This window comes from Ruditapes philippinarum, unplaced genomic scaffold (genome assembly GCF_026571515.1).
Source record: "Ruditapes philippinarum isolate M1 unplaced genomic scaffold, ASM2657151v2 ctg2967_1_1_1_1, whole genome shotgun sequence".
NCBI classification, from domain to species: Eukaryota; Metazoa; Mollusca; class Bivalvia; order Venerida; family Veneridae; genus Ruditapes; species Ruditapes philippinarum.
The window spans coordinates 186,727-212,682 of record NW_026851970.1 but is presented as its reverse complement, the minus strand read 5'-3'; the positions used below and the strand labels follow the sequence as shown (position 1 = coordinate 212,682).

General features: G+C 31.2%; 1 protein-coding gene across 1 annotated transcript; it reads right to left on the bottom strand.

Moving 5' to 3' along the window:
- Positions 1 to 1,556: 1,556 nt before the first annotated feature.
- Positions 1,557 to 22,513, bottom strand: LOC132744367 (sortilin-related receptor-like). The gene is made up of 15 exons (XM_060733059.1): positions 22,279 to 22,513; positions 21,768 to 21,992; positions 20,426 to 20,507; positions 18,753 to 18,907; positions 18,055 to 18,306; positions 16,330 to 16,476; positions 15,580 to 15,762; positions 14,641 to 14,745; positions 13,397 to 13,513; positions 12,469 to 12,645; positions 11,132 to 11,268; positions 10,318 to 10,436; positions 5,495 to 5,664; positions 4,194 to 4,340; positions 1,557 to 1,738 (listed from the first exon to the last, which is right to left on the bottom strand). The coding sequence occupies exons 2-15, from the start codon at positions 21,868 to 21,870 to the stop codon at positions 1,572 to 1,574; spliced, it is 2,061 nt and encodes a 686-aa protein (XP_060589042.1). The 5' UTR covers positions 21,871 to 21,992; positions 22,279 to 22,513; the 3' UTR covers positions 1,557 to 1,571.
- Between the last annotated feature and the right edge of the window lie 3,443 nt (positions 22,514 to 25,956).

Genomic DNA, 25,956 nt, shown 5'->3' with positions numbered 1-25,956 from the left:
TTAGAACTAAACATAATAGAGTGAACTTTTATTATGTTTTATAATATGGCATATGAAAGGATAAAATTGCAAACAGACAATGTTATAATAATTCAATACAATAAGAATCACAACAAAAACATGTGTAGCAATTACTTTCAGGATATAATTGTGTTTCGCCGTTGGTATACTGCTTTTTCTATTTAGTTCAATACAATAATTGTTAGTTTTATATAGGTTTGAAAAGTTTCTTTCTTAACAAATCCACATTGTCATGTGTATCTATGTTTTTATCATTGTTATTTTTTCTAGTTTCTTATGTCGAGATTTTTTAAATTTGTGATCATTTCTCTGCAGTCGATCCCCATATTAATTGTCTTATCAATGTCTGAGCTCACCAATAATTAAAAATATTGCCCGCAAGTGATCAGAGCTGCATCAGTGCTTAGGGTGTAGTACTTAAGTACCAGTACTTGCCAAGTTATGCAGTACCAGTACTAGATTTTAGCTCGATACTGCAGTACCAGTACTTTTTTAGGAAGTAATTAAGTATCAGTATCAGTACTTTTATATAGTCATCATAGTTTGAATAAATCCCACTGTCAAACAAAAAACATATTGTGTATATTTACATATTATAATGATACGTTTTTAAACAATTATTTCTATTTCACATGTTTGTACTTCAAATAATAAAATGCAAACATTATTCAGCAAAATAAATGGAATTGTTATTTACTTTATAGTTTACATTTTTAAAACTTTATTGATTTAACATACGTTTTACAAAAAAGATTTACAATATATGTTATTGTTTAGAAACCAGTCAACTGTATAACTAAAATGCAATCATCTTTCAGACTTTTGTTGCTTTTCAAACTTCAACTCTGTTCAATTGATACCAAAGTAAATAACTTAAATATTGTTTGGCAATATTATCCTGAGCCATTTAATATTAAATGACCTTTTGTCGGCAATTATTGGATTTCAAAGTAAACCATAAGAGTTTTGATGTATAGTACAGCCGTATATATGTATAACTTAAAATTACCTGCATAACTAATGACTTTCTTCCTTGGTGACAAGGTCAGATTAAGTTCGAATCAAATAAATTTTTATGCGTTTTAAAACAAACGTGTTTATAAAAATGATGAAATCAAAACAAAACATGCAAATTAAGCACACATATTTAATCAACAAATATATTATGTTATCAATAGCAATAAAAAGCAGTTTATGAAAATCAAAAAAATGGTTTGTCTAAGGTCCGAATAATAATGCAAAAACTACATGGTCACAATTCCGTCGTTTTTTACTACTAGGTCATTGAGCAGTGTTAAGTTATTAATGTATCAAATCTATAGTTTTATAAAAGGTCCTCACCGTTTATCAAAACAAAGTACGGAAACTAACAAAAATTTCCAGAGTTTCAGGTATATATTGCCAAACAGTACTGATAAAAGTATTTTTGTACTAGATTATTAGTTTAGAAATAACACATTTGCCGTGTAACAACTATTCCTGAACGCTCAATGAATAAAACACCGTTTATCAAAATAATCGTACACGACTGAATAATAGTAAAAGTGGTTTTAAACAAACATCACAAATGAAAACAAAAGTATATATCTTAAACACTTACTACAATCTTGTTCATCCTCTCCTCTAGGACAGTCAATGTGTCCATCACACAAAAATCGTTGTTCAATACAATAACTTCCTGGGCATTTAACTGTATTTACAGGACAACTGAAATTTTCTGAAAATCACATGTATAATTAAAAGATTAAAATGTAGTAGATAATCAGGACTGAGGTGGCTATAAATTATTGTTCGCGCCCTGTTTAAGTTTAATTGGGGTGAGTCATTAACATAATCTTTGGTTTGCTCAGAATTGACAGAAGTGCAATTTGCCGTATTTTTAGTACAAAAAATATATTCAGTGACTTATTAGATACTGCCAAAAGATAAACCTCTTTTTTCTTTTTATGCCCGGGGGCATATAGTGATTGAACCGTCCGTCCGTCCGTTTGTCCGTCTGTCCGTACGAGATTAACCTAGAACGGCAAGTTGGATTTTTCTTAAGTTCTACCTGTACCAATGGCTTTTAAGTTTACACACTTACTAATCAATACAAAGTACACAATCTGGGCAAGTTTCATAACTCTGGCTTTCATATTTACCAAGTTATTGCCCTTTTCAGCACTTAGAAAATGAATAATGGTTAACCTAAAACGGCAAGTTGGAAATATCTTAAGTTCTATCTATACTAATGGCTTTATAATTTCCACACTTACTTATCAATACAAAGTACATGATATTGCCAAGTTATATAACTGTGTCATCCATATTTCCCAGTTATTTCCTTTTTTTTCACTTTGAAAATAGGGCCTTGTCTGGTTAACCTATTTCGGCAAGTTTGATTTATCTTAAATTTCTCCTAATTGCTTAATTTCTTTACTGATATCTTTCATATTTAGTAGGTGGATACCTTTGATGGTCCTGTAATTTTTTTTAGAGAAAGCGGTCTCTAGGGTCAGTGTCACTGGTTTAAAAAATAAATATAAACCTTTTTGCTCATACAGCCTTTAATTTTTAGTTGATGTCTTAGTTTAATACAAACACCTCCTTCTTTGGGTGTAGTATGGGGTCATTTGGGTCAAGGTCAATGTTACCAATGTCAAGGTCACCAATGTTAAAAATAGATTTTTACATTTTTACAGGTGTATTGACCTTATTCTATAGACAGATGTTATTTATAATTGATAAAAACATAAACTTTGATGGAGTTAGTGGTCAGTTGGGTCAAGGTCACCAGTGCTAAAAATAGATTTTTATACATTTGCTCATACAGCCTTTATTAAGTGATAGATATATTTTATATTTGGTAGGAAGATAACTTGCATGATATTCATCCTTTTGATTGGGGTAGGGATCAGTGGGTCAAGGTCACTTGTGCTAAAAATAGATTTTTACACTTTTGCCCATACAGCTTTTATTTATTGACAGTTGTATTTCATATGTGGTAGGAAGATAACTTGCATGGTATTCTTTCTTTGGATGGAGTAAGGGGTCAGTTGGATCAAGGTCACAAGTGCTTAAAATAGATTTTTACACTTTTGCCCATACAGCCTTTATTTATTGACAGATGTATTTCATATTTGGTAGGAAGATAACTTACATGGTATTCTTCTTTAGGATTGAGTTAGGGGTCAGTTTGGTCAAGGTCACCAGTGCTCAAAATAGATTTTTACACTTTTGCCGATACAGCCTTTATTTAATGACAGATGTATTTCGTATTTAGTAGGAAGATAACTTCCATGAAGTTGAATATTTTTCAACTTCACAAGTCAGAGCAATGACTTGGCAACTTATATTTTTCACAATTACAAAATGCCATGACTTTGTCAAGCTATAAAACTTGTGTTTACAATTTTTTGGTGATTATTCTGTCCATCACTGAGTGAATGGGTAAACATTTATGAAGCAATGCTACTGACAAGAATCTGAGCCGGGGGCATTTGTGTTTAACAAACACGTTCTTGTTTTATATGGTAGTTGGTTTCGGGTAATTATTGAGTGAACCAATTACAACCTATAGAACACTCTTCTTACACACTACTCCATTGCCGCCATCGTGTCAGCGGTCATCACCAATTGCCCTTTTACACAGAAAGCAAAAATAAATAAATTAATGCATGACTACCTATCAGAGCAACTAGTAAATTTAGAATGAATGACCGACTGGGGACCAGCAATCCAACTTGGGTATAACTCTAATCACACTTGATTGTTTCGTTTGGCTTTTTGGCGCATCAACACAATTTAGGTCATATGTCGCCGAAACAGGAAAGTTGATTTTGGCTTAATTCGGGTGTTGCAAGCTTAAAGCAACACAAGGGATCAAAACCACCTCAACTGCTAGAGCTAATAGATGAATAGACTCAAGTCATTACATTCCATTTAATCGCCTTTCGCTATTACGCAGGGTTAAACGGTGGCTGCAAATCTGATGCCTAAACCCGTAAACGCAACCCCTCAGATACAAGGGCGACATCAGTTACTACTGGCATAATTATGTAAGCAGTTTAATGCCCTAACAAAAAGATTAAAATAGTATGCAATAAAGACAAAGCTACTATAAAAAAAAGTTTAGGTTTCAAACAGAACAGAACATGTTGTGTTTTCATAATCTAGATAAAACATTTCGTTACCGCAACTTTGTAAATGGTCGCCAGATCGGCATCCAGTCATGTAACCGCTGGCATCTATGGCATAAATACACATCATTGCCCTTGGTATGACCTTGTCATCTCTTTCACAAAAGAAGATGAAGTCCCCAATTTCGGTCACATTGTACTCTTAAGGACAAGATAGATACAAATACTTTTGTAAGCAATAAAAACAACGAAACATCACAAAAATGAACAGCAATAGCGTTTGTTGGATTTGTTATTGGTTTGTGTTTTACGTCACATCGACAAAGAATAGAACAGCGATATTGTAACTCAAGTCCTTGAGATATTCAAAAAACAGGTCTAGTAAAAAGAAATAAAGAAAAATACATTTTACATATCACCAAGTTGAATATACAATATTACTACATGTATAAATATGTTACTAAAATGTATACTATCTCACATTATGTTTACGTTCTCTTAGTTGATCATTTTCATTTACTTGTATAAACACATTTTGCTATTTCATGTACTATTGTTGATAATACCAGTTTACATTAAGAAATTATACGTTTGTTATTGAATTTATCAATTTGGATTTATAATAATGTTTTTACTGTACACAATATTTATCTCCTCGTGATGCTCATTTATTTCGAAAGCGCACGTCAGTGAACATGTCTGCAGAAAATGGCAGAAGCAAGTCGGACCGGACAGTAAAGAGAAAATCGAAACAGTCTTAACATTATATGGAACACAAACATAGAAAATATCATCAAGATAATAAAGACCTACAATTAAAAACAAAACTAGATACTTATATCTTCGAAGAATATTACTTCTTTACTATATGTTGAAATGTCCTTTCATTAATCTCTTGATAACACACACAGCCTTGTGTGTATACATGTTTTGTCGTAGTTAAGCAAGTGTATCATTTGAATGCTGAGCAGATTTCATTAATGAATTATAGTGAAGGACTACAGATGCAAAAGGACACGACGTTTAGGTACCTTTAAATGACATTTCAATTACTATATACAAGCAGCCCCTAACCATCACCTCTCAAATGGAAAGGTATCTCAAAATAGACATGCTGACTCTAAATCTTTTAATTGTTCCAGGGCTTTTTGTAACAAATCTACCATACCATTTTCCACTACATCATAATAATGGTTTTGATAAATAATGCACTGTTGTTTTTTTTACAATTAGTTATGTTATTATTTCAAACAATGCGAGGTTTTTGAGTAATGCTTGAACTTTGCATTGTGAAAATAACTGGTATAGTAATAGGTTTTAAAACATAACGCATGTGTCTAAATAAGGTTCTTTACCGTAAGTGCAATAAGGTGGTAGTTTTGTTTGGTGTAATAAGTCACTTGTTGATTCGAAGTTTAAATCAATAATTATTGTGATTTTAGGATAAATACTTTCTTCATCAACGTGTAATCGCGTGATTTCACTTCCATCGCACCTCGTCACCGACAGCAAATGCCAATCCAATCTGGAATTTATAACGGTTTATTTAATATAACTCTACATAGCTCACCTTCCTCTTGTGCTCATCGTTTGACCAATAATATTTTTATTGTATATCGTTCAAACGTATTTAATTTGTAAATGTCAATCGGCTTGCCGCATATAAGAACAAGTCGTTCCTCCGTCTTAGTATGCTTTTTCTATACCACTGACTTTAAACAATTAGTTTTTTCTCATAATCAATGGTAATTGCTCATTAAGAGGAAGTGTCAAAATAAAATCAATATAAAAATATTTAATGTGATACTAGTTCTAAGATCCTACAAAAATTAACAAAGTGAATGAGAATTGAATTTATCGCATTCCACTTGTAAACCTAATAGCAATTTTTAAAGATAATGGCCAAGTTGTTCAAAACTTTTGTTAAATAGTTTTACATGGATATCATTGTTAAATTAAAAAAAAACATGTTAAATTCTGCGTTAAATTTTGTTGTTAAGCAATCCTGTCACTGTGAACGTTAAAGTTTGTTAAATTAACAAAGTGTTGTTTAATTTCTTGTTTAATATCTTTGTTACAAAAATCAGTTGTTCAGAAAAATAGCGTTATCTTTTTGTTAAAACATCAGCTTTAACAAAGATTTAACAGGAAAATTAATTCAATTCGAAAGGTGAATTAATTTTATCGTTAAGGGAACAGAAAATTGCTTGCCGCTTTGCTCCTACCCATGTCAACTCTCGATCAGTCACTTTCATCATTTTAACCCAAATGGGACATCTTTCTTAATCATAAAACATATTTCTAAATAATTTACACAGGAATTTAAGAAAGTTTCTAGTTCTATCAATCCTCAATGAAGTAAAATATATATATATTGATAAACAAGTTTTAAATTACATATTATTAGTATTAAGATCTTTTTTTAAATCCCAAGTCTTAACTTAATTGATTTTCTGGAAGTATACACTTTAACAAATGTTAAAATAACCTTTTTCTACCTAATCTATAATGTTATCTTTTGTTTAAACATCAGCTTTAACAAAGATTTAACAAGAGGTGAATTTGTTTTATCGTTAGTGGAACAGAAAATTAATTGCTCCCTTGTTCCTGTCACTGTCAACTCTCAATCAGTCACTTTTATCATTTTAACAAAAATGGGACATCTGTCTTAATCATAAAACGTATTTCCAAACAATTTGCACAGGAATTTAAAAATTAAAGAAAGTCCCACGTTCTTTCAAGCCTCAATGAAGTAAAAAAATATATTGATAAAAGTTTTTAATTACATGTAATTACTGTCAAGATCATCTTAAAACCCAAAAGTCTTAATTTAATTGACTTTCTGGAAGCATACACTTTAACAAATACAAACGTTACAATTACCTTATTCTACCTAATCTGTAATGATTAATATTCATCAACTAACAAGCGCACTTATCGTACTGATTACCATTTCCAAATTATTTAGAACAACAACTGATCAATAATTTTGAAAAGTCTTTAACTTCCTTTTATTTTACTATAATATGTCTCATCAAATTTGGACATCATTTTCATCTGAGTAGATTAGGTAATCTGATTTAATGATATGTAAACACTGGATACAAATAAAGTCTTTTATTGTAATGAGATATTCAACATTTCATATTTTCAATAAGGCCAAAATTAAAAATATGTGTCTCCCCTTGAACCAACACATCTTATATAGAGTTTGAAGAATTATAACTTCTATTTTCTTTTTTTATCGGACTGCATTAAAAGCAAGCTTTATTTCAAATTTAGAGACTTTTATAAGGATTGTTATAGATATAAATGATGACAGTAACAGGTATTCATACATTATGTGTATACGATTGAGCATTTGATAATTTTGAGATCATGTTTGTACATACTACACTTTTGAGAATTATAATTTGGGAAGGAGACAAGTTCACTTGGTAAGAGGTAACGCTTAATTGTTTGTGGTTTGTTTGTTTTGCAAGTTAGTAATGATACATATAAAATTGTAAAACTATAGTGCTTGTTTCGATCAAAATATTTCGATAATTAATTAAAAACTGTATAAACTGGCATTCATATTGCTGAATTTTAGAGGGTATATCGCTGAGTAAATATGTGTATTTTGAACCTAATGCTATGTTATTGTTCCTTAAAGGGTCATTATTCAGTCAAAATTGATAACGCAGTTATAAGCCTGGTCTTTGACAGTGACTTCCAGTACTGATGTTACACACATGCCAAGTTAAAAGTTATTGTAAAGTTCTGAATAAAACGATACCTAGGGGTCATATCTTATAACATAAGCATATGGGAGAAAAAATCAATACGATAGTCACACCCTTAACTCACTCATCAATTGCTACAATGCAACAGTTAAACATGGCGTTCTATGTGGAAATTGTGTACTGTCAACAGCAATTTTATGTGTTTTAAAGTGTTTAAAATGGAATTAATCATTCAGACTATGCTCGCATGTTTCCTAACACACAGTTTTAATATTTCACAAGTAAATTTAACAAATATTACGGAATAAACAGAGATAAAGATGCAAACGCAAGGAAAATATACTTGGGGAAAAGTTGTAGCGTAAACACTGGAAAATTATAAAAAGATGAATGGCAAGCACTGTCTGTTTTATATGCAGGCTGGCTTGCAAATATTTATTAGACCACAATGCATATTTAATGTATGGTATATTGTCAAATGCTTCAGAAGACGGATTAGGATCAAGTCAGGTGAAGTCAACATGTAAAATGCTCAGTGATCACAAAGTAACCAGCATAATGTATACTGGCATTTAACAAAGAATATGCAGGTAAATTTACTTTAAAAGAACATAAGATAAGTTTGCCCACGTACAAACTGAACACTATGAAATAAATCACTTTCAAATTCAGTAAAGATATTCATAGTTTCATGTAGGTACTGGGGTACTGGTTACACCAAGTTCATGATAAAACAGTCAAAAATGACTTATAACACAATATGAGTTTTCTTTTTTTATTAGTTTACTCGCTTGTATTTTGCAAACAATGTACATAAGCTGATTTTTTAGCTCGACTTTTCTATGAAAAGGGGAGCTATCCTACTCGCCCCGGCGTCGGCGTTGGCGTCACACCTTGGTTAAGTTTTTCGTACCACCCCACTTTATTTCAGAAGTATTACAAGTATGGCTTTGAAACTTACCATACTTGTTCACCATCATAACCTCCATCTACAGACAAGAGTACATAACTCTGTCAAGGTTTTTGACAGAATTATGGCCCTTTTTTGACTTAGAAAGTGTATTGAGCTTGGTTAAGTTTTTTGTACCACCTCACTTTATTTCAAAACCATTGGAGGTATTGCTTTGAAACTGACCATACTTGTTTACCATCACGACCTTCATCAACAGACAAGAGGACATAACTCTGTCAAGGTTTTTGACAGAATTATGCCCCTTTTTGACTTAGAAAATACATTGAATATGGGTAAAATCCACTTATTGCCTTAACCCTTTGAGATATTGCTTTGAAACTTTTAATGCTATTTCACATCATTACCCCCATCTGTACGCAAGAGAAGGTAACTCTGTCAAGGATTTGTTTTAAAAATTAAGGCCTTTTATCGACTTAGAATCTTGGTTAAGTTTTTAGTACCAGTCCACTTTTTGACTGAACTGTTTGAGATATTAATTTGAAAGTTGGAATACTTGTTTACAATCATGATTCCCAAACATGTCCAGGAGAAGGTAATTCTGTCAAAGATTTTATTTGAATTATGGCCCTTAACTGTCAATGTTTTGTATTATAGGCAAGCACTAAAAAACTTAAAAAATCTAAAAAAATTCATTCCTATCCACTTGTTCACTTTACCATAAATTATGTCATATAAACATTGCTGCAGTGTTCAAGGGTATCACACAATTCAGTAAAATAATTCTTCACTAAATATCTTAATGCTCATGGCCATTGTTCACTTTAAAAATACAGAGATTCTTGTATTGCCTTTTACTGCAAAAACTTTTTTTATTGGCAAGCAATAAAAAAGTCGAGCGCGCTGTCTTACGGACAGCTCTTGTTTTAGTATTTCTAACTGCAGTGGAGAGATATCGGCCAATTTGTTGTTGTTGTTGTTGTTGTTGTTGTTGTTGTTGTTGTTTTGTAAAGGAAGGAACATACTAAATTATGGGATATTTTAATAGTTAACTAAACGTTAAGCACTTTAACGCCTCGTTAACTAACAAACATGCTATTAAAGCTCTGAACAACCAAATTTTTGGCATTTCTTTAGTTAACAGCTGTTAAGTTAATTTGTTGTTAAAGTTAACATTTTTTTAACAAATGGACCAATGTGTATGAAGCTAAATTATTAATAAGCTGTTTAAACAGCAATAAAACATTTTGTTCCGGAACATTCTATTTTTTCTAAGTACAGAGATATTCTGTGTTATAACTTTTTTCGAGTATTGACCATAAGATAATGAAAGCAATACTGTTGACATGTTTAATCAATGTGTATTTCATAATAATAGTTTTTATTCTTTAATTAAGTTCTGTGTCAACACTAAACATGTGTCTTACTTAAGAAGCTGCTTTCAACACATTCTGCATCAGCAAAATAATTAAACCATATTAAAACTTTATCTTAAATTTAAATACAGACCATCAATGTATTATAATGTAAAGGTAAAACATACCTTAGAAAATCATATTTGAATGTTTCTATTGTGCACTCACAAAACGGATATGCAAAATCGGTTTTGAAATTGTCAATTAGGGATGCTTCACGAAAGTTGAACGTGCAATCGGTTTGTACCTAAATAAAAAAATCACCGTAAAATATTATCATAAAAATACTCATTTCAAAATACTTTTCTCAATGCCACATGGGCCGTTTACCTTCAATTTCCATGAAGAAATAAAGAAATTATATCAAAATGACGAAATAAGATTTTCCGTCAATTTGTCAATAGTTTGTTCCGGAATATATTCTCACGGGAATATTAATTCAACTATAGACGGTATCCATTTTTTTGTAGCAAAAACAAATGAAAAAAAATGCATCCGTTTTATTTTAGTATTATTTAGACACAGTACATGATTCCAAACGATTTTCCCAGGGCTTGGACATAAGACATAATTATATTACGTCCAGGCCAGATCAAATTCATGTATCACGGGCAATTTTGAAATCGAACTTATTTAGCTTTTTTTTATTCTTCTTCGAATTCATTTGAAGTTTTGTGTTTAAGTAAGACCGTTATTGAAGCGGGTATGAATGACATTACCTTTAATATATGAAATATCACCTGTCGCATTATCTGGCTGTTATGTTACAGTTTAGCAAACCATCAACACATCCTCGTTGACACCGAAAACATTTACAATACAGTTTGATTATCTAGTCTATACCGTCAGTCGGTAAACGTTTATTATACACGTTAATATAAAAATAGCGCTCATGGTTAAAATGTGCATGATTTATACATTAAGATATGAATGACATCTTACCTTTAAAACACAGGAAAAGTCCTCTGTTAGTACACCCGGATATGAAAAACCAAGGTCGGATAGACTGTTACTTTGACTTGAAAAGGTATGTTTTCCTGATTTGTTACCTTCCAACTGATAATTCCAAATAGTATAAGCTGAAGACAATGTATACGTTTAACTTAATATCCACCTTAGGAATATATATATTTACATTGGTTTCAAAGATTGCCCAAGTTAAATGCAGTCGCTAGATAAACGTCAATTTAAAACATTTAACATTTGAAAATACAGTTATTGTTGAATTAATAGTTTACATTATACAAATATGACACCGGTTGAATATGCATTTACAATTGTATAATGTGACTGTTTTAGATAAACAAATGAAAAGGGACAGGTGAATAGATTTTGATATTTTTAAATTACTACAAGCAAGTTAACACAAAATTCCATTTCTCAATTCAGTTAACCTTTTGATTACTTGATAACAATTTTTACCACCCTCACAGAAATGATCTTTTTTAAAGCTGCATGCCTCCAGATGAGCAAAATAAAAAATCAACGTTAAGAAAAACGTGCTAAGAAAGCAAAGTAGTAACAATTCAAGAAATAATGTGCATGTTATATGCAATAAATAATTGGTTTTGCAATGTTTATGAAAATAGTTCTACTGCATTAATAACGCAGTAAAGGATACCTTTGCATTTTCTTACATATAATTTTACGTGTTTGTTGTTTTGGGTAGTGGTTTTTGTTTTGTTTTTGTAATTTCAATATTAAACTACTTCTTTTGTTCACTTGATATTATTCTACTTTATTATCATTTTAAGGTAGTTTTTCTGTAATGCCTTCCCGCCTAAAATTGTTTAATCGGCCAATATCGTAATAAATCGGCCATTTTCGGAACATTATTTTTCTCAATGTTCGTTATTCAATAATTTTTAACGTTTATATCAGAATGTAGTACATAGCAATAAAGGATGAGTAATTGTAAATTACCTAATACCAAAGATTTTGAAAAAAATAAGTTCCGGAAATAACAATTTGTTTCGGTATTGGCCGATGTTATATATTTTTGGCCGGAAAGCAGTAAAAAAAACCTTAAAACACTTCATGAAAACAAGCAAAGTGTTGGATGAATGCTGATTTAACAAAACAGAACAATCAATTAAGATATGGATAAACTACTCACTGTTGTTTTCATTTTGATATTTAATGTTATTTTTGTAAATCGTTTACCACTTTTCTTATGTGTAGTGAAATAATTATATAATATCCGCCATGACCATCCATTTGTTGTTACTTATAAAATATTTCACTTTACTTCAATATGTTTATTTAAGAAATCTTCTCACGTGTAAAGACTTTTCCTGCCGGTAGATATTCACCACTGAAGTAAACGCATGATTGAATAAATCCGTTGCAAAGCTTTTCATCACGACTGTCCTTACAGTCTGAGTAGCGATCAGATGTCAGCCGGCGAGGGATGCATTTGGATTCATCAGCACAGAGAAACGACTTCTTACAGGAGTCTTGAATTATAAATCGAACATGTCTTTCATATAAAAAAGCAATAAAAAAAATAAAAACACTCATTGTTTTAACGAGTTTGAATGCATGCCTAAAGAGATTGTCTCCGATAATATGGAACGCTTTAAAGAATAGTAATGTAAAATGGATAATATGGAACGCTTTAAAGAATAGTACTGTAAAATGTTGATTACAGTTGCAGTATTTGGGGAGGCACAAGATTAATTAGCAATGCTCACTGGTTTACATGCATTTTATTACGTACACTCATTAAAACTATAATGAGCCACTTATTATGAAGAATTCGTTAATAACATACCATTACTTTTCTGTTGACAAAAATATTTGTGCAATGTTTTATTTGAGTTGAATCTAATTATATTAGCTTATATATTGTATATAATTTAAAATGATCGATTTCTTATTACTGTTACAATGTCTGCAGACCATAAAGACTAAAATTTTGAGGTTAATAAATTGGCGCATACAAGCACAATCTTCAAAAGAAATGTTACTCAAACAATTATAATTCATTATTATAATTCGATATTTGAAGTACTATATATATATACTATATATATATATATATATACTGATTTTTATTGCTGTTATCTTTTACAATAAATTATTGCTCATTGTTCTTGTTTTATTCTTTTATGTTATAATCTTATATGTTTGATCTTTCCTGAATTGCTTCATAAAATATTGTTTACTACAAAGACGTTAAATTGTAATAATAAATCTTATACAAACCGCAATTCATTTCATCACTATAATCTAAACAGTCAATTATAGCATTGCATTTTTTCTCTGCTGGAATGCATTGTTTATTTGTACAGGTAAATTCATTTCCTTCACACTTTCGGTAATCTATAAATATTTGAAAAGAAATAAATTAGTAAGCAAAAGTATGAAACAATGTTTTTAATTTGCGTATAATAACTTGTTTCTTATAAAAGTAAAATAATTTATATGCGTATTTACGATAATTTATATAGTTTGCATGATGTAAATAATGTAAATAACACACTGAAAATAAATATTTTTGTCACTATGAATGCTAACAAGTACATCGAATGTGTGCAAATACTCGCATTTTTAAGGGTGATGAAACTTGAAAGTATTAATGTGCTGTTGCTGTTATGCACTTCATTTCTAAAACAAGGCGAATAACTGTGTTATAGTAAATGTCCAAGATATTAGTACTTGTAAAACATGTTAATTAATCTAAGTGAAAAAGAGCATCATAATATCAAATAGTCTATCAATAACCAATTGTAACAAAATGTCTAAGTTAAAAAGGGCATAGCCTTAAATGTTTCTTTCATGGTAATAACCCTTGTTTTAATATTTCATAATGTCATGATAATCAAATTTTCCAAATTTGATGTTAATAACCTGTAATAGTACTTAAGGAGCAATTGCGATACAAATGCAAGTAAGAAATAGTTTATCTCAAGAATGTCGCTTTAAGAATAAGGTCACTTGTCTTACAATTGTACTGTGTCATAAAAGGCAAAGAAGTGTTAAGTATCTCAAGTTTTGTATCAATATTGTCGAAACAGCATGTGTAATGGTCTACATCAAATACTTTGCACGGCACCGACGATAATGACGAGCCGGCGAATATAATAACTCGACATTGTTTCTTCAAAATAAACAAACTGATATGTTATTGGAGCTCTCAGTGAACAAGAAATTGTCCGTAAATATGTATTATATGAAATTATATGCATGAAAGGAAGAGCATTTTCGTTTGGAAGTGCGGCGATCAGGTTGCAAAGCTGATTTACTTATAACATGCTTGTAAGGAAAGTTGGTTAAAATCCAGTGCAGGACTTTGAATTTGTTCATGCTAGCTTTCACTTTACACCGTGAAAATAATTGGAAAATCAACAGGTTAGCCAAAAATATACAGTTTAAAGGTCGGATAACACGAATAAATTATGAAATTTATTTCAATGTATTATATTTATTATTTACATTTCAATGCTTACCACAGAGTTCGTCTGTACCGTCCGTACAGTCGGATATAAAGTCACATACTTGATTTAGCTTTATACAATTTCCCCCATCACACAAAAACCCGTTGTCATCACATCCTAACAAGTAATTGTATGAAATATATCAAATTACTGAACTTCATCTAAGATGCTATGTTAGTCAAATATATATCATATTTGTTAAGAAACATATATAAGAATAAATATAAAAGGAGGCGGACTCAAAACTCATATTTATATTTTGGGACTACTTTTTCTGATGTTTTCTCTTTCAGTTATTCATTTCATTATCAGAAATTTTGTTATATTTTCTAAAGACACGTCATAATGGCTATTATAAAGTTTGTTTTGAGCTGCACCACACACCTTGAGATAGTCAACGTATTACTGCTCGATGTAAAAATACAACTGCGTAAAAAATAAAAGTATTGTTTCTTTTTTCTTGAAATATGATATATATTTTCATTTAAAATTATAACATTCAATATACATCGTAAATCCGGCTCGTGAAAAAAATGGAATTTTATCATATTTCTTGAAATCATATACATGGACCATATTTCACTCAAACGAAAGAATATTCTCTTAATATTCAAAAGAGTCTTTTTTTATTTCATAAAAATCAATCTGTATTTTACACGAAGGAGAAAAGTGCAAGTATTAAAATACAGTCAAAACATTTTGCTTTTGACCAGTGTTATGGCAAATCAAACTATACAATTGCTTGTTGAATAAATTGCTTAAAGGCACATTATGTCTCAGAAACGAATAATATTTTAATTGAAAATATCTCAGTCTCGGCTTGCCCGAGTCAACCGATGGACGGCACTGGAAAGTGAAAGTCACCGGCCACGCCCCCTAGCAGCTGCCCAAGCAGACCCCAACATTGATACATGAAAACGATAAAATGTTTAATTTAGAAGACAAATATACCTATTTTTCTGTGTGAACAATTGACTTCGTCCGAAGCATCAAGACAATCGATGACGTTATCACATAAAGCTAACGTGGATATCCACTCCTTGCTTTTTTCACACATGAAATGTTGCCCGCGTTTGCTTCGTTGGGGTGGGTGAGATTTTTTCATTATGTTTACAATATTCGTGAGGTTGTGTTCTGTAAGTAAAGTTTTTACCGTAACTATCGAGGAAAAGGCAAAAACATGTAAGGATATTTTGCTTTTTGGGGGAGTGCTTGTTGGCTTGTGTTGTTTTTTATATTTTTAAGTTTTATGGGTGTTTTCATCTTTTTACATGATCATCGATTAATCAAATGTTTCCTAATTGTGCTCAGCAGGGAAATATATATACTACGTACTGACAACTGCTGCTACAACTGACACTGTCTTAATATAAACTTTTGAATAAAAATATATCAAGTAAAAAGCGAAAACTAAAACATCTTTATACATAAATGTCACTATGTATAATACAAAAAATCATTACATTAGGGAAATGCATATAAAGTATATTGGTAAACGTATAAAAAACAGTTATATGCCCAGATGTTAAAACTTTTTAGTGATACTTTTTTAAAAAAAACTGTAGACCTTTGTTTGGCTCATAAATAATTGTTTTATATAAAAGTCATTGAATGTAACTAATTGGTTTATATAACGTCATGAAAAAGGTTGGCGGATGACGAAAAGGACCCTGTTTAAATTAATGTAAAACATATACAAACGTTGAATATCACTTTGGCATGACAATTCGTCCGAATAGTCTGAGCAGTCAAAATCCCCATCACACCAATTTATCATAGATATTTCAGATCCATCAGAGCAATTTACATCAGGCAATCTCTTTTCAGGCATAGTAGTTAAACCTTTATCTGGAATAATGTTTGAGAAAAATGATACAAGTGGAACATACCGTAAACACAGGATAAGTTGTAAGGTTTAATAATGATATCCGACGATTCTATTTACACATGTCTTCATCAGGGTTATGAAAGAATTCTTCCAAATAAAGGATATTAGGGAAAACAAATGAAGGATATAAGGAAAATCAAATTTCATCTATATAATCAAATTAAATACATATGGACCGTTGATCGCCATCATCTCTGCAGGACCAGTTAAATTATGACAAACCTAAGTACAATTCGTAAGTGTCTTCAACTTTTCAAACTCATTGCAGACATTACTTTTACTTATGCCTGGGTTACATATTGTCATAACATATATAAATTCAAAAGAACTGAATTACTTTTAAGTGTGCATGATCTTAAAAAATGGTAACAGAAACATTTTAAGCGAACAAAATTAGTTTGAGAGCCATCTATAACATTTATGTAGTTTTCATTTTGGTATTATCTACTTGTCAGCTTTATCAATAATAATAAATGTTTAAGGCATAATATTTAGACAAATATTAAAATAATGAAAATTCTTCATCAGATTTATTGACCTTTTTATATATGTAACTAATATTAACCGCTTCAAAGATACAATAGTCTAATTATTATTAAAAAAAGGTAAAAAATGATAATTTTAAATAAACAATAGACATTTGCTAACCCCAAGTATATTAAAACAGCAAAAGTCAGCCAAAACAAATTCAAAGATATTGTATCAAAAAGTACAAAAAGGTAAAATGTCATCAATTATTTTTATTAACAACAAAAATAACAAAATTAAATTTTAGGAAGTCAATGAAAGAGGTTCAACAATTTGTGTAGACTAGATCAAAGGTTTTCTTTTGTTTGCTTATTGTGAATAGTTATTAGCAACACCAACTCCTTTAACCTATTCAAAATTCGAATAATAATTCGCTTAAAATCAATAAAGTACACGCAACACCAACATTTAGACATAGTGCATACTACGTCACCATCCTGTCATATGTATATATTATATAATTTACTAAAATAACGCAGATAAATTTTTCAAATATTGACTAGCTTATACATTTTCTACACGAGGCCGTATATACCTTGAAGAAATAAAAATGTATTTTTACATCGTATACGGTTACTTGCGTATGTACATAAAAATGCTATTGTTTTATGTCATATTTTTAAAATGATATTCTTTCAAAAATATAGTTGAAAGTAACAAAGCTATGATGACTTTAGATTAGAATAATGTTTCATTGCCCAGCGTTTGCGTGGTTGTTGAATATAACGTAATCTTATTTAAATGAACCGTTTCTCTGTGCTTCTTTCAAAACAGTCTAAAAATGCTAGGTGTGCTTATTAACTTGTCGTCAATAACAATTTTGGCGTTATTATATTTATATTTTTCCTTGTACTAGTTGCTGACGGTATATACAGGACATTAGGGCGTTGTGGCATAAAATATCTTACAACTCTCGACAAAAATTGCTGGTAACATTTAACTTACTCAGGCTTTATGCTCCTGTCTGTCGGCAACTTGTTTAACAAATAACATACGTATATATAACTTACGAGGCAAATAGCACGGTTCTCGGATAGATTCTCCAGTACCATTAACATAGCACCATAAAATGTTTTGATTTGAAGGATCCTGACAAAGAGTTGAATTTGTTAAATATTTGCGGTTGTAAGAATTTGTGTCAAAATCTCTTTCAGCTTTGCCGGACAGGTTTCCCCAATTTTGACAAGTTTTACCAGAGTGAGGTGATGCAATAATGTCTTCATTTAGATAAACACTTTTACACTGATCTTGCTTAATGCGAGCTGGAAAGCATACCAAATGAACTTATGAAAATAATAATCAGTGCAATGGCAATAAAAAAACAAAATTGTATTTGTTTAACTACAAATGTACTACCTCTCGCTCGACTGAATAAGATACTTGACAAAGTTTTGTAACATATTGAATTATGGTGTATAGAATTGCCATAAGTAAGACAAACTAATACAAAAAAATGAATTCAAGAACAAGCGAGTTCAGATATGTTTGGAAGTATGTTAAGACAGTTCCAGGTTTAAAAGGGCAATTGCAAACATTAAACATAATTAGATAAACAGTCGTACCACAAGTGATAACAAGCTATTCTATTCTTAATTTTAGTAACGAATGTCAATGTTAATAAATATTTATTGAGTCAGATATAAAAACTAAAACTAATGCTAAATTCCTCTAAATATTTAACGAATTCAAACAAATATTTGAAATATACGCTTTCTGTTTTCCCCATCCACTGGAAACGGCTTTTCACAGATGAAAAAGTCAACTATGTTACTAAAACAATCTTCAGTGGCCCAAAGCTCGTCGGTGTTAAAATACTCGAATGAAGTCCGTGTGCACTCCCCGGTTGAAGGTTGTCCGCTTTCCCTACAATATTCAAAGGCAAGTTTCAAAGAAATTGACAAGTTGAATAAGAATAACATCATGATGGGCATTATCAACAACAAGAACCGGTTGAACCTTGTGATGCTCCCCAAATAGGTTTTGAACACAGAAAAGTATACATCTTGTAGTTTCAGAGTTATATTATATATTTGACAAAGTTCAAAGTGCAATAATTCCAAACTTAGGAAAGACAAAGTTATTGTTCTTTGCACTGCTCATTTACCCAATGATATCTATCTACCTACAAAATTTCTTGCTCATATCTCTAATAGTGTCAGAGTTATGTTCAAAATGTGAATATGAACAAAAGGCAATGACTCAAAAATTAGGCAAGGCAGAGTTACGGTTCTTGAGCACTGAACATCTATCAAAGAACATCTATCTACCTACAAAGTGTCTTGTCCATATATATATCATACTTTCCGAACTATCTCCTGGACAATGTTCAAATTGTCAAAATGGACATAGGGCAATAACTCAAAACTCTGGCAAGCCATAGTTATAGTTCTTTCGCACTGTACTTCTACCCAAAGAGATCTATGTACCTACAACTTTATATGTTTATAACTCTTGTAGTTTTAGAATTATGTCCTGGACAAAGTTCAAAGTTAAAATAAACAAAGGGCTATCACTGCAAAATAAGGCAACATGGAGTTCTAGTTCATGTGCCCTGCACTTTTATCTAATGATATCTCTTATATTTTTTGTGTTATATCCCGGATAAAGTTCAATGTATAAAACGGAACAAAGATCAATAACTCCAAAATTTGGCAGTCTTGTGTACAGCACATCTACTCATTGAGATCTCATTGAGATCTATGTACCTACAAAGTTTCATGTTGATATCTTATATAGTCCTAGACAAAGTTCAGAGTGTAAAAATGAACATAGGGCAATAATTTCAAAATAGAGCAAGGCAGAGTAACGGTGTTCGTGCACTGCACATTTACCCATTGAGATCTATCTACCTACAAAATTTCATCTTGATATCTCTTGTTGTTTCAGTTATGTCATGTACACGAAAAGCGAACAAGAGGGCGAACAGACGAGCGGACGGACAAAGCAGCGACTATATAATAAACAAAATATTTTAAAAGATTGACTTTTATAATGAAGACTGACGAACAGTTTATATATATATATATATATATATATATATATATATATATATATATATATATATATATATATATATATATATATATATATATATATATATATATATATATTGGAAAACATGTCTCAGCATAAATAAAAATGTGCCTAAAACATTATAAGATTGTTCCTATCTTTTATAAATTGAACTTTGCAGGCAAATTCCGATGGATATTTAGAAAATTTCCTTGGGACATGTGGATTATCTATCACTCATGCGAAATAAATTATAAAATTACACGAAAGACTGTCGGTATATATAGCTGTTCAACGAATATACACATTTACATCAATTTGATTGGTGCAAAATATGTTGTTACGAGTACTATAATAATAATTTATTACCAAGCACTAAAAGTTACTGTGTAGTTGTTAATCCATGTAAATATCTTTCTCTGTTTTGGTTTATCAAACACACGCTGTAAACCTTAAGAAATCAACACAATTAGTTATTATATAGAAGCAAAACTGATAAATCTCATTTGAATATTGCGATTTACTTCCACTAGAATAGTTGTCTGAAATTAGCAAATTGTATAAATTCGTTTTTGCAGTTGCTAACATATAGAAAAACAGAGTCCTTGAAAATAGAGAAAATATGAATCCCCAAAAAAGCTCAACAAGGCAAACTTGACAATGTTGCAGGATCGGTTTTATTGAGCCGATTATTGGCCGGTACTGTTAAGTGCAAGCTTCCGTCCACGCCCCTTAGCACCGGCGTAAACAGAATTCAACATTTAACATGAACTGGAAAGTCACGGCAGCCCGCATATCTCAGTCGGTTAGAGCGCGAGACATGTAATCTCGACATTGTGGGTTCGATTCCCGGGCTGGCCAACTAAAATTACTAATCAGTCTTTCGGATGAGACTTTAAATCGAGGTCCCGTGTATGGTTGCTTAAACACTTGGCACGCTAAAGAACCAGGAGAAGCTTCTGGAATTGGGGCATCTTTCTGTATCTGTAATTGCACTATCCTCCGAAAAATAAAATGACTAATACTCTTCTGGAGGACTCGCCCATATGGGCAACCGGTGGCGAGTATAAATAAACGCAAATACACACACACAACACGGCAACATTGAAATTGTTTCAGGCTCGGTCGAATTAAGCCTATTCATAGACGATAGTGGTAAATGCAAACTACTGTCCACGCCCTCTAGCATCGGCTTAAGCAGTATTCAACATTTTACATGAACTGGCAAAATTTTGAAATTTGAACCTTCCTCAGATGTGTTCATACACATATTGAAGAACATGTAATCGTAAACTATATGTTGTTTCTGGTACCTACGTCATAGAAAGGTACAATTACGTGATATCTTAATAAGCGTTTTATCAGATTTTATCAAAAGTCATGCATTTATATATTGCAAACGCTTTCATTGACTTAAATTTAGTACGTAATATATGCCGAAGTCAAGTGATTTTTCAGTGCGCTTAATATCAAGATGAATCATCAGGTCACATAACTTCACAGTCCACATGTGCTGTCAGAACTTATTGACATGAAAGGAGTTCCGTCTTACACACTGTATGACTAAAGAAGAAATTATAATATTTTTTCTTCAGTCTTCCTTAGAAATTCTAGTCAAAAGTGCACAAGGAATAAACAACAAGCTGCCTTGTGTTTGAAAAAAAAGTTAAGCTATTCAAAACACATCAAATTTTAGAACGAAAAGAGTTACCAATATGAGCCCCAAATACTTCTTGTTTGTCCACTTTGTCCTTGAGCGTTGTATTCTTCTTATTATATAACTGATGTCGAAGTAAGTATTGGATGTATTTCATTTCTGTTCTTGATGCTATAGTTACAAGATGTCCATTGCGCTCACGACAATTAGTATTAGCGGTATCCCAAGAAACCTCCTCAGAGATTACAGTGTAACATTTTTGGAAAAACTTTGAACAGGCTTAAACATAAAAACATGTTCCATTTAAATAATTCATAACTAGTTTTTATTTTTTTTTTAAATTATTAGATATTTACCTGTACAATTTCGTTGGCACCTTTTCACAAACTGTACAACGATATTGCAAAGGAGCTATTTCAATGATTAGACCTACATGAAGAACTTTGAATAAACGCTTATATTTTTGTGATTGTACTAGAGTTAAATGGTTCTATACACTTAAAACAATAGTTTGATATCCTAATATCAAGCAATCGATACGTCATAAATTTATCACCATACATACCTGTTGATTTAGAGCCTTTAACGTCAGTAGTATACCTTTCAAGATAGTGGTTAGTTAATTGATAATGTAGTCGAAATCCTTCAGTTTTATCAACGCTTTGAGTCCACAAAAAAGATTGTAGTTGAAAGTCAATTTGAATTATTGAACCTTTTGATTTGTATGTCTCTGGTGGTAAATTATGAGAGCAAAATTTGTTCTCTCCAAAAACATCTTTGATTGCGAATCGTGAAACCCAATGACCTATTTAAATGTAATAAAAGATTTTTTATGTGTAACACAGTACAGAATTATCAGCACAATCGGAACATATACGGCTATTATGAAATATAACCTCGGAGTAAATACGGATTGAAAGTAGTACTACCACGTGGTTTCAGATGTAACAGAAACAAAGAGTGTAATCTTTGATAATGTAAAATCAATGTATATATTTGGCATCCAAAAGTTTATAAATTCTGTTTGGTACAATAATGATTGAAAATATGTTTGACAACCATTTTTAATTTGAATATGACCACTTATGCACAATCTTAAATAAATCCGACAAAATGTCAAAAGGATTGGATTTTGTACTTTTGGCTTCTACAACGATAATTATAAGCATATGAATAATGTATTGTTTAGTTTTATATCTATGAATTTATTCATTTTAGTTGGACATTTGTTTACATGTTTAGTGTTTAGCGTAGGTTAGACCGAAATACCGTATCCGTTCGGTGTATTGATACTATTGTGTCCGAAGACTGAAAGAAAGGGCCGAAAAGTTGCGATTGTTATCAGCAAATATTAGATGGTTTGAAGAATATAAACATAATACATGTATAGTACATTACACATTGAATAGAAAAATAGTCACTATTCCAGATACGAGTGTACTTTTCGTATTATTCCTGATTACTCTTTCTTGTTTAAAGGGGCTTCAAAGGTTGACTTAGTCGTCTGCAGGCGGTCAAAAAGTAAGGAAAGCTCTTTTATGGAAGACAATATTAATAGTCCCTGAATATTTAACACATTTTTTTCCTCTGGGCTGTTATATCGGAGTAGCATTGCAATAAATATCCGACACATAATGGTCTCGTTGCTAGATAATGAGTTGACAGGTATTTTAAGAAAATAAATATCTTCTTTCTTGTTATATTGTTGTATTTGATAGCCATTTTATCATTGTTAGAATGTTAAAAGTATATAACAGTTCATTTCATATATTGAAAAATAGAGTAAAGTCTATAACTGACTTACTATTTTCAGGTTCGGAGTAACAGTGCACGTGAAAATGGATGAAAATAATATCAATGCTTTGATGTTGTCTGGCTTGAATTGTAAACGTTTCTTCAAAATCGTGAAACAAATTTAAAGTAGAAAGGGATGTAAGGATCATACTTGGTTCCCTGCAAATTTCATGTCTTATTTTAGAAGGTCCAAGTAAATCGAGAGACAAACATGCTGGAGTATCTGAAACGTAAACCGAAATTGGCAATGTTACGCTTTAACATTTCACAGAGTATTTAATCATAATAGACAGGAGGAATCGACTTAGATTAAGAGAAAGACTAATAATAATTGCTGTCAATACATCGAAATGGAGGTAAGTAACCTATAATAATTTGGTAGTTCGAAAGTTACCTGAAGCTCCAATCTTCTACTTTAAAAAAACACAATTTATGGCAATGTTTATCAAGCTAAGACATCATTGTATTAATATTGTAGTAGTTTGTTCTATGCCATTTTGTTATTTATTCAATATTTCTTTCGAAGTAAAAAAAATTATTTCAGGTGGACAGTAAACAGAGTCTGATGGGTTTGTCCATTTGAACAACATCGTAAAGATTTATTATAAAACACGTTACAGTATCACAACAACTAAGTAAAACTGTATTATTCCATGTTGATTCAAACAGAAGATATAAAATTACCGGTACATTTACCTTCCGCAGTAACAATAGCTCGGAATTTGATTATTGGTGACCATATAGTTTGGGGATTAGTTGTTATAAACAACAGGCTTTTGTCTGTTTCTATTACAAAAACTTCATCGTTGAAATTGTCATCAATGATAAAACCTTTCTTGTCCTCTTGTGATGTTTTAATAACGAGTGCACACTGAAAATACAAATAAAATAGTGAAAATAAAAATACTATAAGAACTCCCAAAACAAATGGCAAATTTGATAATGTTGCAGGCTCGGTTTGATTGGGCCAATTCATAGACAGTATTATTGAGTGCAAAGTACCATCAAAGGCCCCTGGCAACGGCTTCTGTAGGAAAATCGCAACTCTAAAACATAATAAGAAGTATTTCACCAGAGAAACACCGTCTCAATTTTGATCTGGAAAACAATATGATGAAGCGTTAATTGAGAAGGTTGCAGAGGTCAATTTTTGGAGTAAGCAACAAATTGAATCGGATAAAAAATCATGTATGTATCTTTTTATTTGATATATATATTTCGTCGCTCATACCAAAAAAGAATTCAAGAAATAAATTAAATATTAAACATAAAAATTACACTGGAAACAGTATAACGGAAAAGATAAACGAACATGAAAAACGTTGTTTGATTTGTTTTGTTTTTTTACAATTTATAATGATCAGGTAATGAAAACGTCCTCTAAAAAAGATACTTTTTGAAAAAAATAAATTTTGGGCCCAAACTGACGTGTTTTAAAACTGTCAACCCCATTGTATTAAAATTGCCCAAAAAAGGGTCACTAAAGGGGGAAAACTGAGTAAAGGGTTTAAAAGTAGAGTCGGGTTTTCAAAAATATTGTACGTTTCCCAAAAAATACAAATTTTATCTCTTTTTTTTGGCTTTTCGGCAACGAGCCATATTACTGCGTGTAAAAAGAAAACAAAACTTATCTAGAAAAAAAAAATTTTGGAACAAAAACCCTTTTCCCAAAATAAAAATTTCCCCCATTATTTATTTAAATAAAAAAAAAAACGAAAATTTAAAGGGGTTCTCTTTTTTCGAGTCCGGGTGGTCGGCTACCCCTTTTTTAAACCCATTTTCATGGGGACTTTTTTTTACCCAGGGGTTTTTTTCGCAAGTTAAAAAACGGTTTGTTTTACTTTTTTTGATCAGTGACAAAATTAATGGGCCATTCATAATGAAAATTTACGAAAGTAATAAATACAGCCCACAGCAAATTTTAATGTCTGCAGGTTTTTTGTTTCAAACTATACATTTTTTCAATAATATCAAAACCGATGCATGGGACAATTACTGTTTTTTATGCTGATATGTTTTTTGTACTCGTACCTCTGTTTTGGGTTTTTAGCAAACCATGACTGCCGTTCGTTAACTTAGCCCCTTTTTCATTATTCCAAAAAGAGGGATTTCCCCATTTTTAGAAATAAGAAAAATTCTGTCCTCTTTTAAAACCCGGGGCAACTCTAAAACGGGGGTATTTGAACTAAAAACAGCGGGGTTACTTTCCTAAACCCAAAAATCTTCATCAAACCAAAGCCCGTTTTCTCCTGCCCGCAATTTTTTGGATCAAGGGGTACCATGTCAGATGAGCTCCCGTTTGTTTGATTCAGTGATCCCCTTTTTTCCCCAGGGGAAGAAATATATATCCTTTCTCATTTAAAAACCCAATTTGATAAAAAATTTAAATTTTAAAAAAAGGTTTTTGATAATTGACCCTTACTTTTTCAAAATTAAAGGGCTTTGTATT